The sequence below is a fragment of the Microtus ochrogaster genome, chromosome 4, assembly GCF_000317375.1.
Source record: "Microtus ochrogaster isolate Prairie Vole_2 chromosome 4, MicOch1.0, whole genome shotgun sequence".
In the NCBI taxonomy this organism is placed as follows: Eukaryota; Metazoa; Chordata; class Mammalia; order Rodentia; family Cricetidae; genus Microtus; species Microtus ochrogaster.
Genome location: NC_022011.1, coordinates 40,750,038 through 40,763,090, shown reverse-complemented (window position 1 = coordinate 40,763,090; position 13,053 = coordinate 40,750,038). Strand labels below are relative to the sequence as shown.

The 13,053-nt window shown below is 47.7% G+C and overlaps 1 protein-coding gene across 10 annotated transcripts in view; it reads left to right on the top strand.

Moving 5' to 3' along the window:
* Dab2ip (DAB2 interacting protein) overlaps positions 1-6,112 on the top strand; it is a 173,154-nt gene extending 167,042 nt beyond the window's left edge. For 9 of the 10 annotated variants that reach the window (XM_013345903.2, XM_026789777.1, XM_026789791.1 and 6 more), the window contains 2 exons: positions 2,619-2,706; positions 3,222-6,112. In XM_013345903.2, coding sequence (XP_013201357.1) covers positions 2,619-2,706; positions 3,222-3,389 — 256 coding nt within the window. In that variant the 3' untranslated portion in view covers positions 3,390-6,112. The remainder of the gene's footprint in view (positions 1-2,618; positions 2,707-3,221) is intronic. The other variant, XM_026789788.1, reaches the window with a different exon arrangement.
* The last annotated feature ends 6,941 nt before the right edge of the window (positions 6,113-13,053 follow it).

Here is a 13,053-nt window from a genome sequence, read left to right as displayed (position 1 = left end):
TCTTGTAGACCAGGCTGGTCTCGAACTCACAGAGATCCGCCTGCCTCTGCCTCCCGAGTGCTGGGATTAAAGGCGTGCGCCATCACCACCCAGCCTTGGACTCATCTTTTATTCCGTAGCTCTTCCCTTGTTGGCTTCCATACTTCATCTCCCCGATGCTTTGGGTATCTGTTGACAAGTTTTCCTCTGAGGGCAAATGCTAAGTGTGCTAGGCTTCGCAGCTACAGTAGTAGTACTAATGATACTGCTGCTGTGTTTGAACTGCTGTTTCAGCAGAGCCGTGTGACGTGAAGGTTTATGGGAGGAGGGGAACATCATCCTATCTTGGTCTTTTCCCCTCTAGTTGTTTAAGGTACTTCTCTTGGCTAGAGCCATGTTCATTGTCAGAATGCTTGCCTGGCATGAACAGGCCTTAGGGTGGATCCTTAACACTAACAAATTTTAAAATGTATTTACTATTGGGATGGGGCATGTATGTGCGTGTCACATTTGTGCCATGGTGTGTGTGTAGGTGGTATGTGTGCTGTGTGTAGGTGTGTGTTGGTGTACATTTAGGTATGTGAGTATATTAATGTAGGCATGTATAGGGGATACGTAAGTATTATATGGTGTGGGTGGGTGTGTCTGTGGGGGTGGGCAGTGGACTTCTATTGACTGTGGGTTCTGGAGATTTAGCTCAGCCCTTAAGCTTGTGTGCCAGTGCTTTTGTCCCGAGCCATCTGATCCTCCCAATATTATTTTCATTAAATGTCAACAATTTGATTTTACAGTCTGGCTATAACATGCCTGGTATGGTTTCCTTTGTGTTGCTATTCTTAGATCTGTAGGTGGATGGCCCTGCTTCCTATTTCCTTTCTCTGACTCCCTCCCTGCTCCATTTCATTGATGCTTGCTCGTGTGCTCTCTCTCTCTCCCCTCTCTTTAATTTTTGGAGCTGAGGATCAAACCCAGGGGCTAAATCCCCACCCCACCCTTTTTGTTTGTTTGTTTGGTTTTTTTTGGTTTTGGTTTTTATGAGACGGGGTTTCTTTGTGTAACAGTCCTGGAACTAATGTGTAGACCAGGCTGGCCTTGAGCTCTCTGAGATCCGCCTTCCTCTGCTTCCTGAGTGCTGGGATTAAAAGTGTGTGCCACCATCACCAGGCTCCCCCCCACATTTTATTATTTTATTTTATGTGACTCACCTGCATGTTTTCTGTGTCTGCTACCCAAGGAGGTCAGCTGAAGGTATTGGGTCTCCTGGAGTTAAGGTACTGTGACCTGCCCTGTGGGGACTGGCAGCTGAACTCAGGTCCTCTGCAGGAACAGGTGCTGATAATCCACTGAGCCATCTGTACAGCTCCACGGTTTTCTTTTTCCATCGTTCCCTGAGTTTTGTTTTATATACATTTTTATATTACTGCATGGGGATTGAACCCAGGGCCTTGTTCAGGCTAGACAGTTCTCTGCCCCTGAGTTATACCCCAACCTTTTTCCTTGAGGCAAACTCTCAGTAAATTTCCTGGACTCTCCTGAACTTGCTCTGCAGCCCAGGCAGGTATTGAACTTGCTGTGTTCATCCTGCTTCCATCTCCCAGATAGCTGGAGTACAGGCCTGGGTCGTAGGCATGACTGACATGAGATGCTTCCTGTGTGGTCTGAAATGGCGTACCCCTGCTTCCGTGGCCCCTGCTGTAGTCCTTTCTACTTGAGTATGTAGTTTTCCTCTCTAGTTTTGTTACAGTTCAAGTTTTCCCTGGGCATGTAGGATGTTTGTGTAGTGGCTGTCTTACTGTTCTGTCGTCTGCCATCTGTGTCTTCTCACCCATTTCTCCTGGTTATAGATTTTATCTTCTTATATCTCTGTATCCTTGGCTGCTTTAGTGGGATGCCAGGCATTGTGAGTTTGCAGGGGTCGGTGGTAGAGGTTTGTGCTTGTTGCTTGTGTGGGATCTGTTCTGGAACAGAGTGGCACTGCCAGGAATCAGCTGTATCCTTGCAGGTTCGTTTTGGAGCTTTGCTAGGGTAGCACTTTCAGACCTTCGGACTTGACCTCATTGGGCTGTATCATGCATGCAGGTGCCTGCCCAGAATTCTTCACAGTGTGCCATGTAGCCCATCTTTCCCAGAATCTAGCTGGCGGACCCGTTCCCAGGGTTGAGACTCTTTCATAACCCCTGCCCTGCCTACTGTTTGCTTACCTGCTCACAGGGTAGAATTAGAATTCTTGCAGAGACTAGACTGTCCTATAGATCCTCCATTTCGATCCTGCTGAATTCCCCCATCGCCCTAATCTCAGGGGGCTGCCAGCATCCCCGGGTGTGAGCAGCCCCCCTCAGCAGCAGCTGTAGTCTGCAGTTATAGGCCTGGTGTGGTGTTCCCAGTGCTCTGAGCCCCTAAAGGGAGAAAGTGGAGCTTCCCTTCTCAAGGCCCACCTCAGTAAATATGACAGAAGAGGGTCTAGAGCCTTCCAGGGCCTTTGTTGTATTCCATCCTACAGATCCTGTGGCATGGCATTCATTGTGTCCTGGAAGTGCACTGGAACAAGGCTAGCTCCAAAGAGCAGAGCTAGAGGTGGGGAGTCGTGTCTGTGCTGGGGGACAGGAGGGGTCACCACTCATTTCGTTCTCTGGCCCCAGGTTGATGTCTGTGGAAGAGGAGCTGAAGAAGGACCATGCTGAGATGCAAGCGGCTGTAGACTCCAAACAGAAGATCATTGATGCCCAGGTGGGCTCTGGCCACAGTGTTAGAGAGCTGGCTGGGGTGGGGATAGCTGGCTTCTCAGTTACGCCTCATTGTAAAAGCCAGGCACCAGGAGCCACAGTGTCCCTGAGGATACTGACTACCTGGACTTTCTGGGAGTGGGGGAGGTGAGAGCAGGCTAGGGAGGGGGACTCTGCCCCACAAGTCCATTCACTCAAGCCTGTGTCCCTTTCTTCTAAATGCCCCCAAGAGTTGGCAGGTTTGGTTAGACTGTAAACTATGCAGCCTAGGAATTAGGCTCTGGGTGTCTCGCATGCTTGGACGCATGGGCTCCTGCCTCTGAGCCTCAGGTGGCCACTTTAACTCCAGACAGAACCTCAGCATAGAACCTTTCCCACATGGAGCCGGCCACTCCACAGCCTGAGGCTTTTTCCACATTTGGCTTCCAACCAAGTCCTTCCTGTTTCTCTTGCCTAGCATGGTCCTCTCTGCAGTCTAGATCCCATCCTATGCCCTACTGATACCCTCTTTGCCCACAGGAAAAGCGCATTGCCTCGCTGGATGCTGCCAACGCCCGCCTCATGAGCGCTCTCACGCAGCTGAAAGAGAGGTACAGCATGCAAGCCCGTAACGGCGTCTCCCCCACCAACCCCACCAAATTGCAGATTACTGAGAACGGCGAGTTCAGAAACAGCAGCAATTGTTAACTGCCTGAGGAGAGGGGGACTGTGTGGCCCGGGGCAGGGTCTCAGTCTCGGTCGGGAGGCTCCCCACAGTTGCAGACTGGCCCGAGTGGGGGACACAAGACTGATGGAGTATGAGCCTGAGCGCACAGTGCCCCCTTCTCTTCGCCCACCTGAACAGCGGGCTTGGGTAGAGCAGCAGAGACTGCCCGCTGGGGAGTGGGGACAACCTGGAGGGAGGCCTGCCAAATGTGTCTGTTGGTTGTTGAATTGGTATGTGTTACCTTTTCTTCCTCGGCCAGCCAAGTGCATGTACCCCTTACCCTTTGCCAGGGAGGGAGCTACTTGGAAAGGGCTCAAGTATGATCTAGGGGTCACTCCTGGGGCCTAATGGAATGGTTGACTGGTAGGCACAGAGAGGTTCTGTGGCCCCTGCTCATCTCTGCCCTAAGCCCCTGCCATTGCATGCAACCCATCAGGGACACTTCCTGTCCACGCAGAACTGGAGTCACCTCGCTCCTGTGCCTGGCCCAGTCTCGCCATATTCCATCTCCTTTCCTTTCTTATCGCATTGCCAAACAGACAGTGAGCATTGCACTTTCTCTGCGGTGCCCTCCCGCATACCTGTGGGTTCCCAGCTTCCCACACTTCACATGTGGGCCTGGCTCATGCTCTTGGGATTCCCAGAAGCCAGAGAGCTGGGCAGAGGTGACCAGGTTGCACCATACATTGTAGCTGCCTTCTCCAGGGTCCCAGTGCATCCCAGCACAGTGGTCCTGTGGGGAGTGGCCACTGGTGCTCACCCTGCAAAAGTGATCTCATTTCTCTGATGGTTTAAAAGAAGAAGTCTAATGCCTGCAGGCCCTGAGAAGGTGGATAACTGTGATTTTTTTTCCTTTCACAGTATGCATTAGAAACAAAAGCCCGCTTGCTCGCTTGCTGGAACACAGGGGCCTTTTAAATTGAGCGTGCGCACTGCATGGGAAATAGCGGCCCTGGAGGATGTTAGACTTGCTCCCTCTCCAAGACAGCAGCAGCCTGCACCAGGCCCTGTGTGTGCAGTCACCTCTCCTCACCCTCCCAGCCCCAGCCAAGGACCCAGGCACTGCAGGCAGGGAGGGGCATACCCCACAGCTGGGGCTGGTTTTTCCAGCTCTAGGCTGTTCGTAGCATATTTGTCCCTCCCCCCATTGTGGGTCAGAGATGGGCAGGAGCTCAGGTCTCTCCTGGGTCCCCATCTGTTTCCACCCTAGATTCCAAGCCCTGGTTCTGAGTCACCTAGGGCAGGAGCTGGGGCCTTTGCCCAGACAGTGGAATGGGGCTAGGCAAGCTGCACTTGTGCTCCTAGAGTCCTCATTAGGAAGGGTGGAAATCTGGAGGTGTGGCCCGCCATGCTGCACCCCATCCTCAGTCTGTGGACAGGCAAGAGCAGATATAACCTACAACCCAGTTAGGCTACAGACAAATGCTGGGAGAGAGGACTTGGCTGTCAAGGGTCAGAGACCTCAGGAAGGAAGGACGCGGGGCTGAGGTCCTGCCACTGCCCCTTCCTGTCCACACCCTGCACGCCCGTGCATTTCAGCCAGGGTGGCCTCTTAGGCAGGGCCTGGCCTGGGTCTGGCCCTTCCACTGCCCAGGAAGCCCTGTTTTCCTCCCCTCCCATACTCTCGCCCATGCCTCATAAAGTGACCTCTGTCTGAGCGCCTCCTAGCAATATGGGGAGGTCCCCAGGCCTGGACAGGAGGGCGCAGGGCCAGATGCAATGGCCCCTCTGGTGGGGTTGTTAGCTCTCAGGCCGAGAGCCTTATTTACCTAGTGCAAAAACTGTAAAAGTGTACAGACTCTCCACAGATTTTTATCTTAACTGCAAGTCTGCCGATTTTTGTAAATGTTCTTGGTGTTTGACTGTAATGGAACTATTTCACCCAAGGGATGTACATAGTCCTTTAGTCCTGGTGCTGCGAGGGCTGGCCGGGACCGCTGCTCTCACGTTTGATACTGTAGCCTAGAGAACGGTGCTGGGCAGGATGGCAAGCTTTGCAGTCTAGGTGTCTGTCTTTTACCTGCCTGGGGCGTTGATCTGTTGGCTTTGCAGCATGCTGTTGGGGGGTGGGGAGGTTGATGGGGGCACATGCCCCAATGGGGCCAGTAAAGCATCCTCCTGCCCACAACCTTGGGGCTAAGCTCTGCCTACAGCAAGGGCTGCAGAGGCCCCAAGGGAAGGATGGTCCCTGCTCTGGGAAAACCCTGACCACTGACACCCAGGCTCTGCTGGAGAGAGCTGCCCCTCCCCTGCCAACACAGACAACTGACCTTTTTGTTCAACTTGTATGTTCAGGATTAAGGAAACTGCCAAACTTCCTTGGAGCGAAGACCTCTGACTACCCAGCAGTGGGGGTGGGGACCAGGGCCAGAGCTCCCATGTACCCCAGCACCTGTCTGAGGGTAACCACTCCCTCATACCCATATGTCTGGGAGCCAGACTGTCCAGGGAACCAGCCCCTCTTTTCTATATACTTGGCCACAAGGCTACCCCTGTGCCCCACTGTACCCAGCTCCCCTTTTGTAAGTATGTGAAAAGGAAAAAATGCAAACGTCAGAGTCGGCTGGAGCCCTTCCCTCCAACCGTGACTTTTAACCATGTAATAATGTACAGAGAACTTGTTGGTGTTTGAAGACTCCGTGTGGCTGTGCAATTTCTGTACATTTGCAATTAGAAATATTAAAGATTTATTTAGCTATTTTAAGCCTGCCTCGCCTCTTATTTGGCTGTGTCATGGATTGTTTCCTATGGGTAACTCTGAAGCTTGTGCTAATAGTGTGTTCCAGTCATGACCCCTAACTCGGTGACCTGGGATCACCCCTCCTCTCTGCTGAAAGCCTGTGCTGGGAGCTGGGAGCGGAGCAGCCAAGCTCTTACAGGCCTTCCTGACCCCCGAGTGCCTGTGGTGCCATTGACTCCTGGGGGCGCAAGTAGCTGCCGCTGCAGAGGCTCCTCCAGGGCAAGCCCTGCCAGTCCTGGGGAAGAAGACAGCAGGAAGAGGAAGAGCTCTGCCAGGGTTGCCAGTGAGTGAAGTCTGCCTGTCCCCAAGCATCCAGTGCTTGCGAGGGCCAACGTGGATTCCTCAGGGTCAGAGCCTCCTGAACTGGAAATGAACTTGTCTGACCCTGCTTCAGCCATACCTGCTGAATGAGTTTCTTACATCCCTGGCTGTCTGCCCAGCATCTGTTGGCATTTGGGATCCCATCTTTGATGTGTAATAACCTTGGGTTGAACACATGAGCTCTACAGGGGTGCACATAAGCCCAGAACAAACAAACAAACAAAACACCCAAAACCCCTTTAAAAAAGAAGAAAAGAGTTGGAGGGTTTTGAGAACTTCTAATGAGCAGGAACGCATCAGTCTTTCACCCTAGTGAGGACAAACCTGTTTTTGTTGGATTATGACTTGGAAATTACATAAAGTTGGCTACACTGAGGTATGAAGAAAATGCCTTTCCAGGCTACAACGAAAAATTATATAAAAACCAAATAAACATGCACCACTAGGATTTTTTATTTTTTTTAAAGAAATGAATCTTGAAATTGAGTGAGGACTCGACCACGTGTGATTGGTTCCTCCCCAAACGTCATTGTGCTGAAAAGATTGATGGGGGAGGCGGTTCAAGGCAATGAGAGTTGGTTCATTTGTCTCCTGAATGCTGATGCAAAAGGCTTTGCCCCATACCCTTCACAGAGACTTAGATGGAAGCCCCCAAGCCCAAACATTCATACATGTGCTGTCAGACAGAGCCAGGACAGTCAGCCGGAAGCAGGAAAGAGTTCCTGCCCCTGTGTAGCCATGGAAGTACTGCACCCAGTCTCCTGGCAAGGGACTGAACTTCATTCTCTAGAGAAACGGCCCTTGAAGTCTGGATTGAGGACATCTGCCACTGGACTGAAATGCAGCTGAGGGGAAGTAAGCCTGTCCTCTTCCTTCTGCCTGCCCTTCACTCATTTCAGAGGTTTCTAGATATTTCCTCAATGAAGACTGAATCACAGTGCCATTGTTGTAGAAGTCTTGTGCTTGTGTGCAGACACTCGCAGAACATGGGGCAGCTGGAGAAGGCTGGCCGTCTGTCGGAGGGAGTGACTTGGTCAGGAGCCGTGGCAGATGACACTCGACAGCGGAGAAGAGGGGACTGGAATGTGCAGATGAACACATCCCTTTCTAGAGCAGTAGGGGTCCTTGTCACACCGTCCACTCCACGTAGATGACTTCATTTTTATATCTAATTCATGGCACCCCAGACTTCACTTTCTCTAAGGCTGTGTGCCCACTTGGTATCAACACTTGAGGATTTCCCAGGCATCAGACTTGATATGTCCAAAATAGCTTAGTGCCATTAAAACTTGTTCCTCTTGTTTTCCAACCCCCCCCCCAAAAAACATTCCAACTCTGCTACCATTTATTCAAGCCAAGTGCTAAACTTGATTTCTTTTAAATGTGAATTCTTGATTCTTGGGCTTTAATGGAGATGTACAGATTTAGAATGATGTTCATGATCCATTCTGAGCGAAAAGCAAGCAGTCAATCAGTGTGCCTGCATTCTAAAGAAAACCAATAAATCCTACCGCAGGCAAACACATCCCACTGTTAGTGGCAGTTTGCCCTGGGGAGGGGGAAGGGAATTTGAATGTTCTACTTTATATTCCTTTGTGTTGTTTGGATATTTTACAGCCAGTTTTATTTCTTGTTTTGATATGAAGCCATTTAAAAATAAATAAAACATACCCATATAATGAAACACTATGCAGCCATTAAATTTGTGGAAGAATAATAAATGACATTGAAAGATGTAAATAATGTATTAAGTTTAAACGCTGATAACAAAATTATACCTCCAGGAGGATTCCAGTTTAGCTTTTAAATCATGTTCACAAAAACATCTGGATTGGGAGATGGGTTAGGTAAGAGCTTGAGTTTGGACATGTGGGAGTGGGTTTTGCCAAGTCTTGATGGCTATTGATCAGCAGGCAGCATGGTCTTGGCATTATGTGACAGTCCTTCTATTCAACGTTTTCCTCACTGTGACCGGCGGTGGCGGCAGTGTCTGGAGAAGTCTTCTGGGAGGGTGTATAGTTGCTGACACACTCTTTGTTGTTAATGTATAGGAGTATTAGTAACATTTTCCATGGCTGGAGAGATGGCTCCATGGTTACGTGCATGTTCTGCTCTCTTGAGGACCTGAATTTGGTTCCCAGCACCCACCTCAGGCAGCTCATAAACACCCGTAACTCCAGCTCCAGAAGATCCAATACCCTCTTCTAGATTCTGTAGGCACCTGCATGTACATGTCTACACGCACACTTAAAATTTTTTGTTTTCTTTTTTGGTTTAACTTTTCAAGACAGGGTTTCTCTGTCTATAGTCCTGGTATCTGCTTTGTAGACCAGGCTGGCCTAGAACTCACAGAGACCCACCTGCCTGATAAGTGCTGGAATTAAAGGTATGTGTCACCATGGACACGCCTGGCTAAAAATAAATTTTTTAAAGAATAATTTCCTAATAAAACCTTAAAATCGTACTTAGGATCATTAAAGGGGTATATGCTAAGGAGCTGAAATAATGTTGGCCTTGATACCAAGTGTGGCACTTCTTTCTTGGCTTACTTATATTTTTAAGTTAACATGTCTTAACATATTTTTAAGTTAACATGTCTCTTAACATGTCTTTGCATTTATGATGAAAACCCATTAAAAAATAGCCTGGGGCTCAGGGTAGAGTGTCTGCTTTGCATGCATGACGGCCTGGGCTATTTCCCAGTACTGAAAAAAAAAAGACTCAAAGCCATGTGGCAGTGCTGTGGCAGGTGGGCCACCTTAATAGGATAGGAAGTAAGAAGTACGGGAAGAGGGGGAGCTGCCATGCTGATGCAAAAGATTAGGAAAGAAGTTCACTCTACTTACTGTGGGAGGCAGGCAAGTAAACAAGGCAAAATGGGATTTTCTTAGAATTTCCCATCATAAAAATGGTGTTGCGCTGGGCGGTGGTGGCGCACGCCTTTAATCCCAGCACTTGGGAGGCAGAGGCAGGCGGATCTCTGTGAGTTCGAGACCAGCCTGGTCTACAGAGCTAGTTCCAGGACAGGCTCCAAAGCCACAGAGAAACCCTGTCTCAAAAAAACAAAAAAAAACAAACAAACAAAAAAAAATGGTGTTGCTTAGACAGGTGGCTGAATACAAAATAAATATACAAGCTAGAAGCCGCTTTCCCAGTGGCCACCAGTGGCTGTCAGGAGGGAAGGTGGGCGTTGGTGGCATATTGCACACCTCAAATCCAGACAGCTCAGTGAGGGTTGCACGCTATCTGGACTGAGTCATTACCAGACTCCTGGCCAGAACGGATAGCTTGTGTGTATCCACAGCTGTACTGTTCAGTGAATTCACAGGAAGATGGTCATGTGTTCCACATTCTGTGTAGCATTGACTGCTGCCTTCATGACTCCTGATTGACATTTGTTTCTGAATGTCTGAAAATTCAGAAGACAGAGTCCTTCGGAAGGCCCAGTCAGAAGCCACCTGCTTCTCTGAGGGTGATGGTTTGTCCTCTGTGCCAGACTTGGCACTGAGGCTCTGAGGGCTAGGGTGGGGTTCCTGCAGAGTTACTCTGGGGGTGTCCATCCACACCTAGTCATTCTGTGAAGGGTTACAGGAGTGCCATGCTGGAGGGAGAAGGATCCAGTCTCAGAAATATTCCTTACAAAATGTTTATTACTTTTTACCTCTAGTGACAGAAAGTAACAATCGTGTGAAAGCATATTTTTGACAACCAAGACTTAACATATGTTTAGCATTTTTTAAATTCACTAATTAATGAGGAAACCAGTCAGTTGTCACAGCCAATTCAAAGGAGAATTCAAAGAGCTGTGCATGCAGACAACCGGAAATTACAAGGAAGAAAATTTACAAATCGATGCAAAATCAGTCTATTTTCCAGGGTCTCCAGCAAACCCCGTTTTTATCCCAATCTGTTGGACAAAGATCACAGTGCTACCACCATTTCATTACCTAAAGAAATTCAAGGCCAAACAAGTTATGGATCCAGGAGACTCAAAACCCAAGATGTTGAAGTCTCATATATTTTCATAAAGCCAGCTTTAAAAGCAAAAACAAGACAGGCAGTGGTGGCACACAATTTTAATCCCAGCAGTTGGAAGACACAGCAGGTAGATCTCTGAGTTCAAGGCCAGCCTGGTCAAAGCTACAGAGAGAAACCATGTCTCAAAAAACAACAACAACAAAAAAAAATAATAAAAAGCAGAAGCAGAGGGCGCAGTGGTTAAAAGTGTACGAACTTGTAGAGGTCTTGGGGTCCCTTTCCAGTGCCCACACTGCATGGCTCACAGCACATGGACTCTGGGTTCTCTTTTGGCCTCCGTGGGCACTGCACTCATGTGCACATACCCACAATGCAGATGCAGATACTTCACATAATTAAAAACAAAAAGATAGCCGGACAGTAGTGGTACATGCCTTTAGTCCCAGCTCCCAGGAGGCAGAGGCAGGAGGAGCCCTGTGAATTCAAAGACAGCCTGGTCTACAGAGCGAGTTCCAGGACAGTGAGGGCTACACAGAGACACACTGTCTTGAAAGACCCCAAATAAATAAAATTTTTGGGCTGGAGAGATGGCTCATAGTTTAAGAGCACTGTCTGTTGTCATTCCAGAGGCCTGCGGGTATACATGCAGGCAGAACACTGAATACATAATAAACTAATAAATAATAAATAAAAATTTTTTAAAAAAACTTAAAAATCAAATAATCATGACTAGACAGGGAAGAGGTGATGTTGAAAGGGGTCCACTGCCTAGAAGCTCCTTTGAGTATAGACACGTCCATTGTTTACAGCTATCAAGTAGACTTTGCTCTTGCCATACAACCTAATTTCTATTTTATTATCCGAGGTAAAGTGTCACTCTGTATGTAGCCAGCGCAGACCTCAAGCCTGACACTCCTCTGCCCTGCCTCCTAAGTGCTGCGATTACAGGTGTGCTTGCTACATTTGGCACAGACTAGTACTGTAAAGACAAAAATAGAATCACACTACATACTAAGCAATTTTTGAAAGATGTTTTTATTTTTATTTTTAAAAATAAAATATGAGTGTTGGTGAGTGCTTGCATGTATATATGTGGACTACATATGTATCTGATTCCTACAGAAGTCAGAGGACGGTGTAGTTCCCCTAGAACTGGAGTTATATATGGTTGTTTGTTACCATGTAGGTACTGGGAATCAAACCCAGGTCCTCTAAAGGATCAGACAGTGCTCTTAACCTCTGAGCCATCTCTCCAGCCCCCAAATTATGTGTATTGTATATGTGTGTGTGTGTTTTTATGTATGTGTGTTTATGTATATTGTGTATGTGCATGTTTATATGTGTATGTGTGTCTATGTTTTGTGCATATGTGTATGTGTGTGTCTATGTTTCTGTATTGTGTCTGTGTATTGTGTGTCTATGTGTATATATGTATGTATGTATATATATATGTGTGTGTGTGTGTATCTGTGTGTCTATATATGTTTTGTGCTTGTGAACAAAGATGCTCTTGGAGTTTAGAAAATGGCACCAGGTCCTTTGGGGCTGGAGTTACAGGCTATTATAATCTGTCTGATACAGGTTCTGTAAGAATAGTCTCTGCTCTTAACCACACTATACTGCCCCTCAGCCCCGCACCCCCAATTTTGTTGTTTGTTTGTTTTGAAGAGCATGTTTGGGCATGGCTGTAATCCCAGCGCTTGGGAGATAGAGACAAAAGGATCCCTGCAAGTTTGAGGCCAGCCTGGTGGTCTCCATTGTGTACATAGCATATCCTAGATCAGCCAGGGTTAACATGACCATATCCTGTCTCAAACAAAGCAAAACGAAATGAAACAATAGGGCAAAAACAACAACCAAACAATAACAACAACAATTGCAGTGTTGCCCGGTCTAGCACTACATTCACGGTCCCCCTGCCTCATGTCCTCCCGAGTAAGTGATGTTTGTAAGATCAGCTCTCGGTATCCAACTAAGAGGTTTGCTTTTGCCTCTTGGCAGTAGACTGTGGACATCATTCTTTACAAATACCGTCATTTGCTTTATTTTTCTTAATGATTATACTTTCATATAGTTTAAAATTTCAAGCCTTACAAATGGATGGAGCTGGAAAACATCATTTTGAGTGAGGTAACCCAGACACAGAAAGACAATTATCACATGTACTCACTCATAAGTAGTTTATAAACATAAAGCAGAGAAAACCAGCCTACAAATCACAATCCCAGAGAACCTAGACAGCAATGAAATTCTAAGAGAGACATACATAGATCTAATCTACATGGGAAGTAGAAAAAGATAAGCTCTCCTGAGTAAATTAGGAGCATGGGGACCTTGGGAGAGGGTTGAAGGGGAGGGGAGAGGCAGGAAAAATGTAGAGCTCAATAAAAATGAATAAAAAAAATTTCAAGCCTTGAATTCTGATTTTGTTTTTTTGTAAACTTTTGCTTTGGCAATAATTTCACACTTTCAACCAAGTTGTTTAAATCAACAGTACAAAGAACACCCATGTGCTTTCATTCCAGATGCATGAGCCTTTAACCTATTTGCTTATCGTGTAGTCTCCCTCCCTCCCTCCCTTCCTCCCTCCCTCCCTCCCTCCCTCC